Source organism: Carcharodon carcharias, chromosome 4, assembly GCF_017639515.1.
Source record: "Carcharodon carcharias isolate sCarCar2 chromosome 4, sCarCar2.pri, whole genome shotgun sequence".
NCBI classification, from domain to species: Eukaryota; Metazoa; Chordata; class Chondrichthyes; order Lamniformes; family Lamnidae; genus Carcharodon; species Carcharodon carcharias.
Window position 1 is genome coordinate 64,735,360 of NC_054470.1, and position 22,285 is coordinate 64,757,644.

The window sequence follows — 22,285 nt, forward strand, 5'->3', positions numbered from 1 at the left end:
GAAGTCTAGGGCCATGTTAGTGGAAGAGTTCAATTACTGACTGTATGTTTCTATTTACAGTCCCTGACATTGTTACTGGAATCTCACCATGCCAAAGACCTTGTGTGTTTGATTGCTGGATATCACAGACTGTATGTGAACTCCTTGGACTCTATATTCACCTGGCCTGGCAATTATCAAAGTCAGACACTTACAAATGAAGAAGGTAATACTTTGGTTATTGTTTATTTTTAAACAGGAATTCCAGTTTTATTCTTGGCATTCTTTTTGCCCTAGTAAATACATTTACAAATGTGAATTTTGTTTCCATTGTCCTCTGACAGAACTGTTTTTCTTATGCTATTGCTATGCTAAATCTGAAAATTTGACAGGGATGTTTTCAATGTATATGGAGGATGATTACATTCCTGAGCAATCTTGGTTAATGTCAACCTTGGATGAGTGGCAGCTTTTCACTTTGTGAAAGTTGCAGTTTCAAGAACCACATGAGCACAAGTCTAAACTGGCACTCTAGTGCATTACTGAGGGAGTGATGTACTATCAGAGGTGCCATCTTTCGGATGTGACATTAAGCTGAAGTTCCATTTCTGCAGCTTTAGAAAATCTCATGGCATGATTTGAAGAATGGCAGGGGTTTCTCCTGATATCTTGACCAAGATTTATCCTTCAATTAAAACAGATTAACTGGTTATTTATTTCATTGCTGTTTGTAGGAACTTGCAGTCTATAATTTTGGTTGGATGTGTTTTCATAATATGACTACAGTTCAAAACAATGAATTGGCTGTGAAGTCCTGAGGATGTGAAGGTCGCTACATAACTGCAAGTTCTTTCTTTCTTCAAATGCATTAGTGGAGTGATATGGTTGACAGTGACTAATGTTATATCCCAAAAAATAATTGTCACAAGAGGGCAAAGAAGGTAAAAGGCAGATTGCATCAGGGCTGCTGTCCTCAGCTCCCATAGTAGCCTAATGTATTAATTACAGCACAGCCCAAGGGCAACAGGGAATCTGGGATCTGAGTGAACACGGGACAAACAATCTACTTCCTTGACCAATGAAATTTAAAGATTGAGAAAGAAACAGAGGAACAACAGAGAAGGTGGGTAAATTAGGCAAATTAGGAGCAGAAAGAGAAATAAAGAGAGGGATAAAAAAAATTACATTGAGAGAGAGAGAGAAAAAAAGAGGATAAGGCTTCATTGTTTCATCCTGGATCTGTGCTGAGTTAGTTGTCCTCAGTCAGGGCAGAGATTAGAGCTTCCAGGTAGCTGAAAAGGTATCTTAGTTTTACTCCAGCATAACACTCCATTGAATCTCCCTTGGAAGTCCAGCTTCAGAGCTCACAACCTGCAAAGGTGAGATCATTATTTTTGAAATTGCAGGCCAGCCAGTCCTGAGAAGCCCCTTTTCATTCATTCAATCAGAAGTGGCAATGAAAGAAACCTGTCGCTAATTCCAATTCCCGACTCTGCGTCTCAACACGTGGCTCCCAAGTTCGGCAAAGAAAAACAATAAATAATTAATAATTAATTTCGTCTACTCCGGGTACCTCACAACTGTCCGATTTCTTAAACAGCAAGCCTACAGTTCTTTCCAATTGTCAAAGCTATATCGCTGATTAAATTAAGTTGGCAGCCAGCCAACCTTCACACTCATTGCAGACCCTTCTTCTTCAGGCAGAAGCACACCACCGCCATTTTGGAAAGCCCGCCAAAAAACTGGCAAGTGTGTTTGGCAGTGAATGCCAACGTCATCTTGGAAGCCTGTAATCTCTTAAAGCTGACCCACACTTTTGAAAATCCTCAAAATGGATCACAATTCCACACTTATAGTTCCACTGGTATTCACCCATGGCCAGACCAGTAAAGGAATTAGAGTTTTTGGAGGAAAGGATTTTTAAGATACAGCATTGCTGCAGGCCTAAATAGGGGATCAGAAGCAGAACAAGTCAATATATTTCTTTATTCCATTGGGCCAATTGCAGATGACATCATTGCACGACAAGCTATCGATGAGTCATCTGCAAAATTTGATAACATTTTAAAATCCTTTGATGTTTATTTCAACCTGAGATCCAGTAAAATATTGGAGAGAGCCAAATTTAATAAGAGAGTCCAATTCCCCAGGAAGCCTGTCAATTCCTTCATAAATGATCTCTACAAGCTGGCAGAGGGATGTGACTATGGCGATTTAAAGACTGAGCTCACCTGAGACAGAATCATGGTGGGCGTTGCAAACAATTCACTCTCTGACCTCCTACAACCTAAAGATGATTGTACCCTAGACAAGGAAATCCAGCTAGTTAGACTATCTGAGCTACATGAACAACACAGGACCATCCTAAGGGGAGAGAACACTTTGTGGGACAGAAATCAACCCTCTGTCCACATTATCAGGGCACAGAAACACATGGATCACCCAAGTCAAGGAAAGTAATTCCTGAACCACCCAGCAGAACTGTCTTGCCAGCGCTATGGTGCGAAGCGCCCTCACAGGGAAGATCAGTGTCCTGTGGGCACTGCCCAATGCTCCCACTGCAATAGATAGGGACACTTTGGTAAACTGTGCAAATCAAAACCCCAGCACCACACAGACATCCCTAAGGTCATCTGTGAGGTCGAGACCATAAACCCTGAAGACACGCAGCCATGCTCCTTGAGGGACATCAGAGAACGCGGCTCTTCATTTGGAATGCCGACATCCTGGTAAATGGTCATCTAACAAATTTTAAATTAGATTCAGGTGCCAACCTAACAGTCCTGTCAGACAAGGAACCACAGCTCCAAGGCCTTTTGATTTGAAAGGTGGACACTCCACTTTATGAAGCAGGGGTAATTCAACTCCTGGTCCTTGGCATGATCCTTAAACCACTGAGGTATGGTGACAAACAGATCTTTGAGCTGATGTACATTGTCCTGAATCGGCCTTTCTCTCTTCTGAGCAGGGAGGACTATGTAGCCCTAGACCTCCTCCAGGTGACAGAAGATGTTGTGTCTACCACATTGTTAGTCAGCCAGAACAGCACAATTCTGAGTCCTCAAACACTAACTCTGATTCCACCTGTGGTCTGTCCTTTTTTTGCGGAGCAGTTTGTCCATTATCATTCCAGGTCTGGGAAAGTCTCCAATGATCAGACCAACCTACCACACACAAGATTACCATAGCACCTCTGGTGGAAGTGGTACCAGAGAAGGATCAACAGTCTGAGCAGCCACTACCTCCAACTATGATGATGTTACGGTTGGTAGACACACCAATCACAATGCACACACGGCAACTTCCAGCCAGTGTGCCAGACTACAAGGGATACTGGAACTTTGTAGCAGTCTTGTCCCATCAACAACAAAATCACAAGTGAGCATGCTACTTGATCTTCTTATTGCCACAGGAATGACCTTCCTCAGCCTCAGAGAGCTTCCCAATGGCCCAAACAGAAAAAGAAGAAGAAAAGGCACCACCAAGCAGACAAATCCCATTTTCATCCACCCCACAAGAAATTATCAAGAGTAACAACCATTCACTGCCAATACCAACCAGTTGTGGTTAAACCTCAAGCAATGGAAGAAAAGAATGAAAGCATACTCAAATGTCAGTCCAACCTCTAAGCCAACAACAAGAATCACAACCACCAGAGCCTGCCATCCTTCTGACAGAAAGGCAAAGGAGACATGGGAAGGTTATATGGCCTTCAGACTGCCTGAACCTCAATTCCAGGACTTGAAGGGGCGAGATGGGATAGTGAAAATGTAGTTAATGTTAATACTGAAGTAGCAATAATGCTTGAATAGTATTAAGGCTGTAACAATAAGATATATGCATAAGACTTATAATAATGTAAGATTTGAAGTAACCTATATCCATGGGACATAGACTTGGAGGGAGGTGTTGTAATAGGGTTCGGTACATACAGGGTTATTGTGGGACTGAGTACAGTGCTGCCCACACAGTGATGTAAGAAGGCGCATGACTGAGAGCCAGGGTCAATCTATAGATGGGCAGAGGTGCGTAAAGACCTAAGATGGGGTAAACTCCATACCTGTACCCTCAACTTTATATATGTATATGGTTATGGATTGTTAATAAAGACTTGATGTTAATATACTCAAGACTACAAAGCCTACTTCATGGTGTCCAAAGCAGGATTCTTCACCACCTGTGGTGGAACAACCTGCCACCAATCACTCTCTGGCCTTGTTAGTGGAAGAGGCTGGGTACTGAAGGACACCTTATACCATTCAGCAGCCAAGGGATGAATATTGGAGGAAACCAAGAATCCTGCCCCCGGCTGGACAGAGGCACTTGAATGCACAAGTCAGCTCTTAGAGTACACTTAGAATGCACATATCACCTCTTAGAATACAGGAGGAATGTCTAGGGAGTGACCCTGAAATATATGTCATTGCTTATTCTAGCTGATGTAGCAACAGTGGCATTGCAATAAGGTCTAATAATTTTCCATTAGGGTGTGGAAGATAATTTGTCAAAGTTCTTATTGAATGGTGGAGCAGACTCAAGGGGCTGAATGGTCCACTCCTGCTTCTAATTTGTATGATCATTCCCCACTGCCCCAGTGGAATGTATGCAGGTATCAACATTGGCTGAGGACAAAAATTAGGCTTTGCTACGATGTCTTCCAATAGTGTTCCAATAATCACTATTTGGCCTTATACACATAGCATGGTTACTTAGGTAGGTCACTGTCTTTGAGAGAGGGGGGAGTAGGAGAGGAACCATAACACACTGTCGATGAACACCACCTAATGTACATAAACTTGCATTTGTATAGAGTTTTGCACAACTATAGGAATCCTTAATTGCTTTACAGCCAGTGAAGTATTTTTGAAGTGCAGTCACTGTAATACAGGAAATATGACAGCCAATTTGCACACAGCAAGCTTCCAGCAATGAGATAATGAGCAGAAAATGGCTGGAATTTTCTGGCCCCATTGGCATCAGGCGTCATGGTGGGCCGCATTTCCTGCCGCTGTACTTTGAGAATGTCACTTGAATACATTTGTATCTGATTATAAGCCCTGCTCGCCGGAATCATATCCCCACATCAAAATTACTGCCCACGTCGGCGTGACTTCAGAACGGTGTGCTTCATGACTGCCTTTAAAAGGTGTGCATCTAGCAACCTGAACCTCGAGGAGAACCAGGACATGAGTGCATACAACCTTGTGCAGCGCTCACAAACATCACCCGTAGGACATCAAGGAAGAAGTGCCGCAAATTTGCGGGGGGGCACAGGCAAGTCACATTTTCCCTGCTGGCTTTCAGTGTGGTGTCAGGGCATGTGCTCCAGTGTGGGCCAGGCAGGGGAAGGGGGTGAGAGGCAAGGCAGCACAGACTGAAGGAAGTACTCATGCACATGCTGGGATGGTGGGAGGAGGGGGGTGAGGGAAGCGGCCATACACTTGGAAAAGCTTGTCAAAAGTGAGCATTGTTCTGCAGTTGAGACCATTCAGCAGCAGCTCCATTGACATGCTTGGAGTCAGGCCTTTGAAGCCTTTTTGCCCACTCAAATGACGCAAAAGCATGAAAGAGCCACAAAACACTCCAGAGCTTTTCACCCCTCAGGCACAGGCTGCAAATTAATGTGTGTTTTAGGGGGAGCAGAGCAGTTGGCCGACTGCGCAAGTTGTACAATCTCCTTGCGAGAGGTGGCCATGGTGCAGTCACTGGTGGAGGTACTCACAGCCCCTTGCAATGTCTTTACTAAGGTTTGGACCAGTCTCCCTCATAATCCAAGGCACAGCCTTGCAGTGTGGGTTAGGAGAATGCCTGCACTTGAGCTGAGAGCACAGCATGCAGTCCAGTGGCCGAAGCTGCTGCCAATTGGTCAAGTGGAGTGGGGTGGAGTTTCAGACAGCCAATGAGTGCACTACACACTGGCCATCCAAGTGGTGGCCAGGACTCTCCTGCATGTGTGAAGGGACTTTCAGGCTTAACCAAGAGAGGTTCTTAGGGCATATATGCTAACCCACACATCTCTCTCTTTGGTCGTCCAGGAGGAGAACATCAGGATCATGGAGCCTGGTGATTTAGCGGTATGCCTCATGGCTTACAGGGAGCAGAGAAGAAGAAGAAAAGAGCAGCGGAGGTGCCTGGCTCGGCAAAGGGAGGAACATCTCCCTCAAAATGAAGGGGTGGCAGGGCTTACTGCATATGCAGCTGAAGATCCACAGCGAGCCGTTGTTCATAGACACCTCGCCAGACCAGGTCTATAGATGCCGCCCATCATTCCTGCATTTGACCGAGAACCAGTGCTGTCGAAAACTGCGTACGTTTAGAGAACTGGCTGGTCACATGTGCCACCTGCTGCAGGATTTGGTGCCATGGGGACATGGAAGATATCCACTGCCAGTGGCTGTGAAAGTGACCGCGGTGCTCAATTTCTATGCCAATGGCTCCTTCCAGGGCTTCACAGGTGACCTGTGAATAACCTTGCAAGCCTCCATGCGCAAGTGTATCCAGGAGGGCATCATACCCATCTTTGCGAAGGTACAGAATTTGTGCATTTTGCCCGGAATCAGGAAAGCCAGGAAACAAGTGCGCTGGGATTTGCACAGATCTCTGCACAGGTGCAGTCAACTACATCAACCACAAGGGCTTCCACTCATTTAATGTTCAGCTGATGTATGACCACCACAAACACATCCTGCAGGTCTGCACATGATTCCCAGGGAGTGTCCATGACTCCTACATCCTTAGCAGGTTTCAGATTCCGGACATTTTCCAGGATCCACAGAGGCTGCAGGGTTGGCTCTCGGGGACAAGGGCTACCCTCAGAGTACGTGGCTGGTGACACCCGTGTGGTGGCCTCAGGCTGCAGCAGAATGACGGTTTGGCGAGATTCATGCCATGACCTGGATTTTGGTGGAGCAAATGATAGGCATTTTGAAAATGATGTTCCGGTGCCTCGACAGGTCTGGTGGAACACTGTAATACAGTCCCCAGAGGGTGTTGCACATCATCATCGCTTGCTGCGTGCTCCATAACCTGGTGCTGCAATGGGATAGGACCTGGCATGTATCCTCCAATGAGAAGGACATTGAAGAGGATGATGATGATGAGCTCGATGAGGTCCTCGATGGCAAGGATGCTGATGATGAGGCCAATGCATTGGCCATTTGAGGTAGGCGCGCACGGGAGGCCTTCATAGCTGCAAGATTCGTGGAGGATGATGACGAGATGTAATGAGGACAGTCCTGACATCCTCACCTTGCATCTGTGAACGATTGGCTCCTGTGCGGCTGATGACAGCGCACATACCCTCAGTGCTCAGGCTCATGTCATGGAGATGCAGCAGAGGCCCTAATCATTGCTTGATTGCAGGAGGATGATGATGACATGCACTCCATAGATCTTCACATTGCCTCTGTGAATGTCTGACTCCTGTCTGGCTGAGGGCAGCTCACTTGTGTTCTGTGATCAGGGTCATATCATTGAGGCGCAGCTGTGAAAGTTTGGGCATCACATATACTAAAATTGGAACAATACAGAGAAGATTAGCAAGGCCCCTGCGCAAGGATGACACGCAAATTCGTGAAGCGTTCCATGTTCTAGACTTTCAAAACATTTCATCACCTGATCCCTTCAGGAGCACAGCATCACTGGTCACAGGTGCTGAAGAGATGGGTCTCAGCCCCACCTTTAAGGTGGTGAGAGCACACAGAGAGAATGAGAGAACTCTGTGATGCCTGCCCTCAACATCCTGGCAGCAATGACAAGCACCATTGAGATGCAGGCATCAGTAATGTGTCCAGTGAGTGTGAAGCCGGACCAGCACTTTGGCCTGAAGGTCACACACTGCACAGGGAAGAGACCCTGGACTGAGAGACCTGCCTTTATCTTGTGCAGGAACCAAGGTTTCGCATCTGAAACACAAACACTGCTCATCAGAACAAGAAGCCAAAGGCAGGGAGACATTCTTGGGAGTTTATTAACAATAGTGAACATTAAGTACAAGTGATTAACACCCGTGCCCAGGTTGTGCAACTATATCTTCTTAACCTTCCTAACCCTGCTGCTATGTCTTGGTGCTTCTCGGACATGCACAGCGGAGGTGGATCCAGTCTGCTGACATTGGCGGGTGTCCCCTGGAGGGCCAAGATCTGGAGGGCCCCGGCCTGCTTTCAGGGCCCTGCTGAACAGCAGTGGCACCCTTCTCGGCCTGTTGAGCTGGTGCTGCTGGGGTCACAGGAAGAGGGGATTCAGATGGGCCGGACACTCCTGGAGTCACCTGGGTGGATGACCCTGGGTTGTGCATATGCTGATCCTCTTCCTTATGGGTGTCTGAGGGCCCCTGGCTGACTCCTTGAGGAGAAGGGGAAGCTGGAGTGAGATCGAGCTGCCCCACACCCCTCTCACATTGTCACTGTTAGAGGACAACTATAGCATCAGCGATGAAATTCAGCCCACGCAGCAGTGTAGGACTGATGTCCTGGACCAAGGTCTCCATGATGGCTGCCATCCAATCAGCGTTGACCTCGGTGTGTTGGCATGCCGACGTTTTCACCTCAGGCTGAAGACAGACGGACTCCTCCATTATAATAATAATAATATAAAAACAAAAAAACTGCGGATGCTGGAAATCCAAAACAAAAACAGAATTACCTGGAAAAACTCAGCAGGTCTGGCAGCATCGGCGGAGAAGAAAAGAGTTGACGTTTCGAGTCCTCATGACCCTTCGACAGAACTTGAGTTCGAGTCCAGGAAAGAGCTGAAATATAAGCTGGTTTAAGGTGTGTGTGTGGGGGGCGGAGAGATAGAGAGACAGAGAGGTGGAGGGGGTTGGTGTGGTTGTAGGGACAAACAAGCAGTGATAGAAGCAGATCATCAAAAGATGTCAACCACAGAGGACTTCAACCTCCATTGTGCTTTGCAATCTGAGGTGTGCACCGGACATCCTTTCTTGGTGTTCCCAAGCTAGCCTTTGCAGCTCTAACAACTGAGGTATGACTGAGTCCAGAGGCTCCTCATCTGACTTGGACTCAACAGATTTCTGGCCTCCAGTAGTCCTCCAAGTGCCAGAAACCTGGGAAGTCCCTGCTGCTGCCTGCTGTGGATCAGAAAATGCGATGTGCTCATCAGATTTTGACCCTGAGGTTACTCTAGAACTGGGTTCCATTGAGGTGTGTGTCTCTGCACTGGTGGACGGTGTGGGTGAGTGCTGTGATGGGTCTACAGTTATGGTGTCAGCAGATTCTTCTTCGGGGCTTGGATTGAGGACCTGGCTCGTGGACCTCCTCGGCTGCTTCCTAGATGTGCCTACAAAAGCAAGGAGAGATAATTAGTGTATGGCAGGGGACTGCAGAACAGGGGAACTGACTCACAGCATAGTTGTCTGATGGATGTTGCACTGCTGCATCCTCACTTGGTTGAACAGTGCCGACCTCACCGTCAGCACAGGAACGGTCCAGGTCATCGCCGGCCAGCTGGATGGCCCTATTTTCAAAGTGTGGGAGGGCCTTGATTTCAGGCACTCCTCCACCAGTCTGCGACCTCTCCCTCTTGTTGTGTGCCAGCTTGTCCTGCATGAAGACAGATGGAGAGAGTGTAAGCAGGATGCCTGCCAGCCCAGATGAGAAGGGTGCCTGGCGTGTGTGGGTGGAGGGTGGTGCCATGGACAGGATGAGGACATGATCCGCAGGGCAGATGAATGTGTATGTGAGAGAGTGAATGGTGATGTCCCTTGAACAGGCAGTGAGTGAGATCCCTGTGGATGTGTGATGGGTTTGTGAGTGTGTGAGTTGAGAGTGATTCAAAGAGTGACTTACCCTGGCAGAATGGAGGAGATTATTCATCCTCTTTTGGCACTGGGTGGTTGTCCTCTTTTGCAAGGTGTTGACACTGACCACCACTGCCACCACCTCCCTTGCTGGATTGGTGACCTTGCTTGCTGATCTTTGCCTGGGGGGCCAGGGGGGTTAGAGGACTTCACAGCAGGCCTCCACTGCATCCAGTAGGTGCCTGCGGGAGGCATCGCTAAATCTAGGGGCAGCACATTTCCTTCCTTTGGCAGCCATGACTTTCCAGCAACTTCTGATCCCTTAGAGAGAGGTAGCTCTGAGCAGGGGTGCCTTTTAAATATGGCGCCTGGATTACTGAAGCCCTGATGTAACAGCAGGGTGGGCGAATCAGAGGCCGCTCCACCTGCGATCCGGCATGTTTCCTGGGAATTTATTATTAATGAGGCAGGATGTGCCAGGAATGAGATGATACGGCACAAAAACCATTGCAGCTGGCGGATAAAACATCCTTTTCTCCACCTGCTACCGCACTTAATGCAAATCTGGGACGATTCTGCCCAATCTCTTTTTTTTAACTATGTTAGTTGAGGGATAAATAATGCCCAGGACTTTTCCTTCCATTTCTTCAGATAATTCCAGACCAGTGTTACCCACTTTGGTAGTCGCCAGCCACATGTGGCTAATTGTGAATCCAGATGTGATGAATTGCATTTCTGATTAATAAAAAGATACTAATAAATGCTGTCATTGGCATGTGATTTCAGTACTCATTTGCATAGCATATGTATGTGAATTTCAGCACATTTGTTGGTAAGATGTTATGATGAAAATCCAAACTTACTAAGATTTTTTGATGCTTGCGAGTGCTTTACTGCTTTGGTCACTGAATGGTAGTAGATGTTTCTTAAATAAATACATGTAAGTGAAGTACTTTTATCTGTATTGCATGAAAGATGTTTTCTATTAAAGTTAGTGCATGTGGCTCAACCAGGGGTACCTTAGCCACACCTGTGAGCAAGTCAATGATTTCCATTAGACATCATTGAGGGAGGAGATCATTTATGTCCACCTGAGGGGGCAGATGGGGCAGTCAGTCTACTATCACATCCAGAAGAGAACACCTCCAACAGGACAGCACTGAATTGCCAGCCCAGACTCAAGTTGCTGAAGTGGGACTTGAACCCATGAGACTCTTTGAACTAGAAGTGAGAGTATGACTACTGAGCTAAATCCAGCATTTGGATATCATTTGAGCTGCACACTCACAAGATAAAGTGGCCCTACACAATCCTGTCACAATTTATTATTCAAATATTAATTCTACATGGGTTTATGAAACACATGAACCAAACATCCTCATGTAACTGGTGGATTATTTTAGTTCTAAACACATCAAGACTGAAAATTTCCAGTTCAAGTTGATAAAATACTTAACGAAGACCTGTTATTTTAGAATCAGAAAATGCTAAGAATATACAGCTGGTGAGTTAGCTTCATCAGAACCTCATCTTCACCTACATTCAGATGCTGATAGGTCTATTGTGCATTTCCAGCATTTTCCGTTTTTATTATAGATTTCCATCATTCACGGTTGTATTCCTTCTATTTGCTTTAGAATCAGTCTACTTCCTGGGTGGAAAGGATCAGCTTATAAATTTTTCAACTCAGTACTTAAGTCTTCAGTTTAAATGTACATTTCCTGATGTTGTGAGCCACTCGTATTCAGTAGAGACACAAGGTAAAAGACAGGAGGAGTGTTAGGGCAAACGTCTGTCAGACTCTTGGAGACTGCTTACCAGATTATTAGAAATCAGAGTTAACCTGTGAGTATTGTAGCCAAAGTACAGCAGTGATCTAAATCACCCAGAACACAAAACCAATATGGACATGTTTCATTCAAATAGCAATCCCTTCATTAGACAGATCAATTCTGTAGAACATTTGTGATGTTGTGTTTCCTTTATATCATTTTCAGAAAGTGACTCTTTATGATGGAAAATAAACTCATGTCAGTTTCAACATGTTGCCACCTCACAACAATACCAGTAGCAGCAAGCTGAAGCAAGTCTGAAGGAGATAGGCCACGATCATTGTTCTGACATGGCTAATATTTTCCAATGGCATTGCTCACTCTGAACTTCGTGCCAATGAAGTGAATGCTAATTACTGATAAGATTTATCAATGTTCGAGAATATAGAAACATATGTTTTATGATATGTGTCCCCAGGAAATATAGGAGCAGTCTAGAAAACTTATTGAAGGGATCTCTCAATCAGGGTACCTTTCAAAATTCAAACATTAATCATGAATTAGGATTAGCTTCTAATTTCTTTTTGTGTCAACTTTTACTTACATTAAAAGTTACTAATTTTCTTTTAAATAGGAAGCAATGGACCTAGCTGGGACAGGCAATGAATTTGAATGGTGTGAAGGAACTGAATTAACTCAATGGAAATGACATAAGAATTGAAAGTTTCTCAGTTAAAGGCTGCACGCTGGGATAATTCCTTACTGACTAACCCCTACCACTTCTGAAGAAATTCCCACTCATACAAACAAAAATGTTCAAAAGTTAATCACAATTTTTTTTTACATACATAGAAAGTATTCAAGATGGCAGGACACAGTCTTTAAAGAACTTAGCTGGTTCCCTCCTCTGACATTAAATGTAACTTTTTCACTGTGCAGGTGATGAGGCCCGAGGATTAAGTGATTCTGAGTCATCATCAGACATTGACTCATCATTGGACATGTCCATAGAGGTCCACAAACTGAGAAATGGATTAATACAGCCTCTGACTGAAGAAGACGAAGATATTGAGAACTTGGAAAGTAAGGACACAGACAGTGACTGCTTAAGGGAGGATGTTCAAGAAGAGACCAGTTGTAGCACAGGGGATGTGTCTGACCTGAACGATGAAACAATAAGTCAGGAAGGGATCACTTCTGAAAGAAGCTGTTCTGCCGACTCAATGGAAGAACTGCAAACGGAGAATTCAGTGAGCAGCACATCGTGCCCCCAATCACACAGTGAGATTTCTGAGGAAGATGACAAAGATTCTGTCACTGGAGAGAGTGAAAGTGAGTCACTCACAAAGAAGCACGATATGATGGAATTTAATGTCAGCTTTCATCAGCATTCAGCAGACTCTCCGACTTCCACCCAGACCCTCTCTGAATTCTGTACTAGTAATATAAATGAACTGGTGACTTGCTCTTCACCTGACTTTAGCCGAAGTGAGAACTTTTATACCACAGACGGTTGCAGCCAGTGTCCCGGAGATGTCACTGGGAGCCATGCACAAGGGAATAGGTCTTGGACTTCGACAAGTTATGGCCTGCTCACCGAGTTACCACCAATTCCTCTTCCAGAGGAAACATCTGCTGATGGGGATCCATCCAGTCAGGTTCTAAATATGCCTATTCTAGCACCCCCCCCTGGCTTCCAGGACAGTAGTTCTGAAGATGAATTTTTTGATGCAGCAGAAAAATTTACTGAGATTGAATGTCCAGTTGACGTCAAATTCAATGGAACTGGAACAGGTAGGTCTGACTGATGTTGTCAGTCAGGTACCTGTTCACCTTCACTTACTCCACATAGCAAATTGATTTGGAACAGGAAGAATATTTAAAAACTTTTATTTAAAAAATTAAGAGTTATGGTTAACTAGAATATTTTAATGTCCATTTTTATTCACTTCATAGGTTACTAATTCTCCTTTAAGTAGTGACTGGTGATGACACTACTTAGGAACACGCATTGAGTTTGGGAAATGTGAAGGATCTGAATTAAAGGGTCAAAACTGAAATTATTGAAGCCCTCCCAGTTAAAATTGCATCTTGGAATGTGAAATCAATTTACTCACACTGTTGAGCTCATTTGAAAAAAGAATCAAACTCAAAACATGAATCTTATCTGAGAATTATTAACCTTCTAATCTAGTGACAATTAGTCCCTGGTAAAGTTGTTCAATTGCAAAAGGAATAAACAGACAATGTAAAACAAGAAAATTGTATTCAATTGAAAAAAAAATCAAAATTCCTAACTGCTAACAGAAATCTTTTAAATTAAAAGACTGTTTATTGTGAACCTATAAAGTCAGTTATGTGTTCAATTCTCTGAAGTAGGACTTGAACCTATAACCTTCTAACACAGCGGCAGTAATACAACTACTGAGCCAAGATTAACCTTTGATCCTGGACTTGCACCCCAGAGGTTTGTGAGTTCAAAACCCACTATTGCAAGTCATGATGTTGGATAACGGATCTCAAGGTGGTACACTTTGGAAGAAGTAATTTGACAAGGAAGTATTCAATGAATGGCATGACACCAGGAAGTTCTGAGCAACAAAGGGACCTTGGCGTGTGTGTCCATAGATCTCTGAAGGCAGAGGGGCATGTTAGTGGGGTGGTGAAAAAGGCATATGGGATACTTGCTTTTATCAATCAAGGCATAGATTACAAAAGTAGGGAGGTCATGTTGGAGTTGTATCAAACCTTGGTGAAGCCACAGCTGGAGTACTGTGTGCAGTTCTGGTCACCACAATATAGGAAGGATGTGATTGCATTGGAGGGAGTGCAGAGGAGATTCACCAGGATGTTGCCTGGGATGAAACATTTAAGTTATGAAGAGAGGTTGGATAGACTTGGGTTGTTTTCATTGGAGCAGAGAAGACTGAGGGGTGACCTGATCGAGGCGTACAAGATTATGAGGGGCATGGACAGGGTGGATAGGGAGCAGCTGTTCCCCTTAGTTGAAGGGTCAGTCGTAAGGGGACATAAGTTCAAGGTGAAGGGCAGGAGCTTTAGGGGGATGTGAGGAAAAACTTATTTACCCAGAGGGTGGTGATGGTCTGGAATGCACTGCCTGGGGAGGGTGGTGGAGGCGGGTTGCCTCACATCCTTTAAGAAGTACCTGGATGAGCACTTGGCACGTCATAACATTCAAGGTTATGGGCCAAGTGTTGGTAAATGGGATTAGGCAGATAGGTCAGGTGTTTCTCACGTGTCGGTGCAGACTCGATGGGCCGAAGGGCCTCTTCTGCACTGTGTGATTCTGTGAATCCACATATTGGCCTTGGTTTTTATTGCGAGTGTGTTTGGAACATCCCATCGGGATCTCAGGAAATTTTAACTCCTAGGCCTCAGCAAATAATGTTTACAGTCTGCTTCCCAAAACAGGCAAGATTTATGTCAGGACCAGCAGGCTGGAGTGGGAAATTGACAAGGAAGTCTTAATTAGTCAACTCAGCCCACCCCTCTCATGTATCATTATTGCTCGGTGAGGAGGATTAAAATTGAATCAAAAGGGCACATGGAGGAAAGCTTTTTGATGCAGCTTCAATCTGGAATGTACTGCCTGTGGATGTGGTGAAGACAGATTTAATCACGACTTTCAAAAGGTGGAGGGTGCAGAAAAAAAATTACAAGGATGGTTCCAGGGATGAGGGATGAGGGATTTAAGTTACATTGATAGATTGGAGAAGTTTGGATAGTTCTCCTTTGAGAAGAGAGGTTAAAAGGATTTGATAGAGGTATTCAAACTCAAAAGGGGTCTAGACAGTGCAGATAGGGAGCAACTCTTAGCAGTAATGGTGCATCAGTGAATAAGTTCCAGGCAGAGAATATTGGTAAGAGAATAAAATCAAAGGCTCTTTACCACAATGCATAAAACAGTCATGGTGAGGTAGATGAACTGGTGGCACAGATAGAGATAAATGAGTTTGATTTAATTGCCATTACATGGATTTGGTTACAAGTGACCAGGGTTGGGAAATAAGCATTTCAGAGTACAGAAGATTTCAAAAAGACAGCCAGAATGGAAAAGGAGGAGGAACATGGATAGTAAAGGACAGTATTGAGAAGGGTAGCAGGGATAATACAGGAAATTACAGGCTGGTGAGCCTTACGTCAGTGGTAGGGAAATTATTGGAGAAGATTTTTCGTGACAGCATTTACTACCATTTGGAAGCAAATGGGTGTATTAGTGAGAGGCAGCATGGTCTTGTGAAGGGGAGGTTGTGTCTCACTAACTTTATCGAGTTTTTCGAGGAAGTGACAAAGATGATTGACGATGGAAGGGCAATGAATGTTACATACATGGATTTCAGTAAGGCCTTTGACAAGGTCCCTCTTGGCAGACTGGTATAGAAGGTAAAGTCGCACGGGATCAGAGGTGAGCTGACAAGATGGATACAGAATTGGCTTGGTCATAGAAGACAGAGGTAGCAGTGGAAGGGTGCTTTTCTGAATGGAGAGCTGTGACTAGTGGAGTTCCGCAGGGATCAGTGCTGGGACCTTTGCTGTTTGTAGTATACATAAATGATTTGGAGGAAAATGTAACTGGGCTAATTAGTAAGTTTGCAGGTGACACTAAGGTTGGAGGAGTTGCAGATAGTGAAGAGGATTGTCAAAGGAGACAACGGGATATAGATTGGTTGGAGATTTGGACGGAGAAATGGCAGATGGAGTTTAATCTGGACAAATGCAAGTTAATGCATTTTGGAAGGTCTAATACAGGCAGGAGTTATACAGTAAATGGCAGAACCCTTAAGTGCATCGACGGACAGAGGGATCTGGGTGTACAGGTCCACAGGTCACTGAAAGTGGCAACGCAGATGGATAAGGTAGTCAGGAAAGCATATGGCATGCTTGCCTTCATTGGCAGGGGTATTGAGTATAAAAGCTGGGAAGTCATGCTGCAGCTGTATAGAACCTTGGTTAGGCCACACTTGGAATATTGTGTGCAATTTTGGTCACCACATTACCAGAAGGATATGGAGGCATTGGAGAGGGTGCAGAGGAGGTTTACCAGGATGCTGCCTGGTCTGGAGGTTATTAGCTATGAGGAGAGGTTGGAGAAACTCGGATTGTTCTCACTAGAGTGACGGAGATTGAGGGGCGACTTGATAGAAGTTTACAAAATTATGAGTGACATGGACAGAGTAGATAGTCAGAAGCTTTTTCCCAGGGTAGAAGAGTGAATTACTAGGGGACATAGATTTAAGGTGAGAGGAGAAAACTATAGAGGAGATGTGCAGGGCAAGTTTTTTATGCAGGGGGTAGTGAGTGTCTGGAATTCGCTGCCAGAGGTGGTGGAAGCAGGTACGATAGTGGTGTTTTAGAGGCAGCTTGACAAATACATGAATAGGATGGGAATAGAGGGATACGGACCCCGGAAGTGCAAAATGTTTTACTTGACAGGCAATATGATCGGCGCAGGCTTGGAGGGCCGAAGGGCCTGTTCCTGTGCTGTACTTTTCTTTGTTCTTCTTTGTTGATCTTAACTGCAAAGATTAGGAAATAGAATCAGTATGGGTGGAGATTAGGAATAACAGGAGTCAGGAAATATTGGTGGGAATAGTTTAAAAGGCCCCCTAACAGTAATTATACCATTGGACTGAGCATTAAGCAAGAAATAATTGGAGCTGGAACAAATTGTGGAGGACTTTAACCCTAATATGGACTGGACAAATCAAATTGGCAATGGTAGTATGGAATATGAGTTTGTAGAATGCTTTCTCAACAGTTTCCTGGCATAATATGTTGTGGAACCAGAGATAAAGAGGCAAGGTTAATTTGTACTCTCATAATGAATGATCCTCTGCGAAAAAATGATCATACAAAATCAAATTTCATATTAATATTGAGAGTGACATATTCGAGTCCAAAACAAGGACCTTAGCTTAAACAAAACCAGTTATATAGGTATGAAAGGATAGCTCTCTAAGGCCAATTGGATGAACAGACTGAAGGGTGTGGTGGTAAATAAACAATGGGAAACATTTAAAGTAACAATTCAAAATGTTCAGCAGTAATACTTTAGATTGAAAAACAAAAAAAAATCCATCCATTACTTACTAGTAAAGTTAAGGATTGTATTCAATTAAAAGAAGAGGCTTTTAAAGTTGCAAAGAACAGCAGTAAGCCTGAGAATTAGAAATTTTAGAAACCAACAAAGGGTGACCAAAAAGTTGATGAAAAGGGAAAAAATAAAATATGACAGTAAACTAGCCAAGAGTATAAAAACAATTTATAAGAGCTTTTACCATTATACAAAAAAGAGGAGAGTAGCTAAAGCAAATGTTGGTCTCTTAGAGCAGAAGACAGGAGAAATTATCATCAGGAATAAGAAGTTGAACAAATATTTTGTGTCCATCTTCACAGTAGAATACACATATTACATATTAGAATTAGAGCATAACCAAGGGGATGATAAGGGTGAGGAATGTAAAATAATTAGTATCAGCAGAGGAAAAGTATTAGAGAAAAACTTAAGGACTAAAATTTGAGAAATCCCCAAGCTTTGATGACTTACATCCTAGGGTTCTAAAAGAGTTAGCTGCAGAGATAATGGATGTACTGGTTAATATTTTCCATAATTCCATAAATTCTAGAATGGTCCTAGCAGTTAGAAGTTAGCAAATGTAACATCGTTTTTCAAGAAAGGTGGGAGAGAGAAAACAGGGAACTACAGGCCAGTTAGCTTGACACCAGTTGTCAGGCAAATGCAGGAATCTATTATTAAGGAAGTTTTAACAATGCACTTAGAACAATTTAACACAATCAGGCAACATCAACATAGTGTTACAAAAGGGAAATCATATTTGACAAAATTATTAGAGTTTTTTGAAGATGTAACTAATAGGGTAGATATAAGGGAGTCAGTAGGTGTAGTGTACTTGTATTTCCAAAAGGCATTCGACAAGGCCCGCACAAAAGGTAAAATGCAATATAGGGGCTCATGGAGTTGGGGTAATATATTAACATGGATGATAGATTGGTCTGTGAACAGAAAGCATGTGTTGTTGGGTGACTGAGAGTGGTCGTTAGCCGTGCATACAGTGGATGGCTCTTGTTGCTGAACAGCTACCCCTAGTTCAGCATGGTGCCTCACAGCTGAAACTGTGGACTGATGCAGAATGAAAGCATCATGACTACAGCCTGGATAGCAGATAATCCCCAGCATGATGTTCCAGGAATGGTTGCATGTCAACTGAATGTTAAGTGTGTGGTACAAAAGCAAAAATACCTGGAAAAACTCAGCAGGTCTGACAGCATCTGCAAAGAGGGATACAGTTGACGTTTCGAGTCCATATGACCCTTCATCAGAACTAAGACATATAGAAATAAGATGAAATATAAGCTGGTAGAAGGGGGTGGGACAGGAGAGCTCGATGGGGGGCCAGTGATAGGTGGAGGAACCTATCCTCCACCTATTACTGGCCCCCTATTGAGCTCTCCTGTCCCACCCCCTTCTACCAGCTTATATTTCATCTCATTTCTATATGTCTTAGTTCTGATGAAGGGTCATACAGACTCGAAACATCAACTGTATCCCTCTCCACGGATGCTGTCAGACCTGCTGAGTTTTTCCAGGTATTTTTGTTTTTCTTCTAGAATTCCAGCATCCACAGTATTTTGCTTTTATCTTTCTGTTAAGTGTGTGGTACCCCTTGTGGTTTTGTTACATCACCCCATTGAGATGCAGTGTCCACAAAGCCATAAGTGTGCAGTTGATGGTTCCCAGCCCCATGGGAGTTATAAAATCCACTTTAAGGTGTTAAAGAATCATAGTAATAACTCATTGATAGGAGTAATGTGAACAAAGATACTAAAGGCATTTATCACATTCACTATAAAGTAGAAAGGAATATAGGAAGTTGATGTTTTGCTCCTTATCCATTATTGTGATACATTTTACTTAGGATAAGACAGTTCCTCTTTATACAGTGTGTTCAAAAGTGTATTTTAAATATAGCATGAAAATCAATTAGCAATGGGGGCCAATGATTGCGTGTATCTAAGGGAATAATGAGAGTTGTGGAGAAAAATATCGAACTGCTCTATGTTAACTAGAAGAACAATCAATGTGTTGTTTGACATTTGTAGAAAGCATTAGCACTACATCAACAATTTAAATGTTTCTCATTTTCTTGGCAGATTGGGAGTCTGCCTATGTTAAGGGGATTGAAGACAAATGGAATGCGCAGACAAGTCTAAGTTTTTATGGCACTGGAATGGAAATCAAATCTGCTGAAAGCATCAAAGGTAAAATTGAAGAAGTAAAATATGCAACAAATACAGAAAAAAAGCATTTCACACCCAAGGACCTTTATGGTGTAAAAGCTGTTCGATCCCAGTGTTATTCAAGCAAAGGTGAAGATCACATGTGTTGTTATGAAAGGGAAAATCTTGTGTCAAGAATGCAGCAATCACTAACTCTCTCTTCTTTGACAAGCACTGAGAGTGAACCTGCTTTGTTGGAAACTAAGCCAATTGGTCCATTAAAGCCCATCTCTATCTGTGCCCATAAAAAGGTCACATCAGATTTAATGGAGATGGAGCCTGATACCATGGAAACTAAATCAGTCACAGAAGCAATGACAGTCATTACTCCGGTTTCAGCTAGACGTTACCCATGTGATTCAGACACTATAGAGGGCTGTGCCCCTAAAGCAGACTGTTCTGAAGAAGGAGAGAACACAAACCAACACCTCCTTAATGCAGAGTTGTCTGGAACAGATTGTTCCAATCTGGAGGCATGTCCAACTCCTTCAGGAGTAATTCTGGAGCTTGGACATGCTTGCTCTCAGAATCTAATAGAAAATAAGTTGTATAATGTTACCAATGTGTCATGCACTGATGAACAGGGCACCATTAATGCGAAAGTCAAAGAGCGTGATGAAGCAATTGCCAAAAACAGTACAGTCCTAGAAAAGGGAGATGAGTATGCTCAGAGGGTGGACATACATCAGAATGGAACTCCACTCAGACAAACCTTATGCCAAATAGACTCCAAAGAGAATACATTCACCTTCGAAGAAGAGGTTGAAAACTGTGACAGAGGAGGATCATGTAATCAAGATGACAATGGCAGTATAACTTCACAAATATATTCGGTGATGCCCAGAGGGGATCAAGCAATGTCCCCAGAAAACTCAGTACTGGAGGAGGGAGTCTCCAGCAGGAGGAACTCATCTGAGAGAGACAAAGAAAGTAAAGATGCTTACTCTCTCAACATGTCCAGGCTGCTCTTGAATTTAAACCGAGTGTCCTTTAAGACATTTGGCATGGTTAAACATTTGGCATCACCAACCTTAGAACCAAAGATGGAAGTTTGTTTAGTGAGGTCCCCTAACATTTCTGAATTTCACATGGAAGCTGCGAAAGACAGTTCAAGAGATAATTTATCAAGAATAGGACAGAACCGGGCTGAACCACTTGTGCCTCCCACACAAACAAATACAAATGAACTCAGTGCAACGACACTTTGCCCACAAGATAAAAACCCTCCTCAGGAAGTATTGTCACTGGAAAATACATCACAGCTGCTTTATGAAGTAGACAACACAGTGACTGAGGAATCTGCAACTCCAATTCGACAAACTGAACATCCATCTACTAAACTGAGCAGTCTCCAACAAACAAAAGATAAACTCTATCTGAATGTTGATTCCAGCATCTCAGCTGCAGTTATAACCGACATGGATAAGGAAACAGATAAACAGCTCTCAAAGGGTGGAACGGAAGCCTGTAGCTGCCAGATAGTATATGGGAACTGTTTTAGAACATTGGACACTGATGTTGATGATGAAAACAAAGATCTAAAAAATTCCACACAGCAACCTTCACCAAAGACCACTCCACCTGATTCAGGAAGCCCCTTATCTCAATACCTCACCATATTTACTCGGCAAAGTGATGAAACCATGCTTACCAGCTCTTACTTTGATGTTCCTAAAACTGATGCTATACCAAAGCATGAAGGGCCCATTCTATCACAATTCAAGGATAAAAGATACAACATGCCAAATGGATTCAGGCTGATACAGAATGATATCATGGAGCTACTCAGCATGTTGAAAGAATTCTCCAGAGAAAGTCATGTAGAGGAAGAATGCGCAATACTTATTTCATCAACCAAGCAGAAACTCTACACCGGAAGCAGAAAGCTGATGTCCGCCTGCCAGAAGAGCATCAAAGTAGGTCAGGCTCCTGTGGAGATGCTCCTGGGAGTTTCAGAAAGTTTCCAGACCCTCATACAGCTAACAGCGACATGTCTCCAGTTCACAGCCTGCATGCATTGTGCAGAGCGTCATGCAGAGGTGGTCAGTAACTTGACAGAGGTTGTTATGACTTATAAAACCTTTGTGCAAGCCTCTGAGGATGCATGCAGCAGAAGGTCTGATGATTTAAGCATGAAAGTACTGGCTCAACAGTGTACCGCACTGACTGCTGGGGTTTTCTGTCTGACCCAGCTATTCAAATGACTCACTTTTGCCATAGAAAGCAGTGTAAAGTTTGTTAAGCATGCGAGAATACAATTGTAAAATCTCAAAAGACATGGAATTGTGCAGCAAATACATTATAGTGCACTGAGTTCATCCCTTGCAGAACAAGTGTGTAGTACAATATGACAATGTGGCCAGTTCCATCCAATCAGAGCCGATGTAAGACAACTTCTTACTTGGATGTTAAGGTAGAATTCTTGGCAGCTGATTGGTCATTCAGAAGTTCCATATGT

The 22,285-nt window shown here is 43.6% G+C and overlaps 1 protein-coding gene and 1 non-coding gene across 2 annotated transcripts in view; both read left to right on the top strand.

Moving 5' to 3' along the window:
* Positions 1-22,031, top strand: part of LOC121276749 (FERM and PDZ domain-containing protein 1-like) — a 114,439-nt gene extending 92,408 nt beyond the window's left edge. The window contains exons 17-19 of the mRNA XM_041185295.1: positions 61-205; positions 12,448-13,302; positions 19,702-22,031. Of these exons, the coding sequence (XP_041041229.1) occupies positions 61-205; positions 12,448-13,302; positions 19,702-22,031 (3,330 nt within the window). The remainder of the gene's footprint in view (positions 1-60; positions 206-12,447; positions 13,303-19,701) is intronic.
* On the top strand, positions 7,465-7,571 carry LOC121277589. Its single transcript, XR_005942948.1, has one exon. It is a non-coding gene; the product is annotated as a U6 spliceosomal RNA (small nuclear RNA).
* Positions 22,032-22,285: the final 254 nt, after the last annotated feature.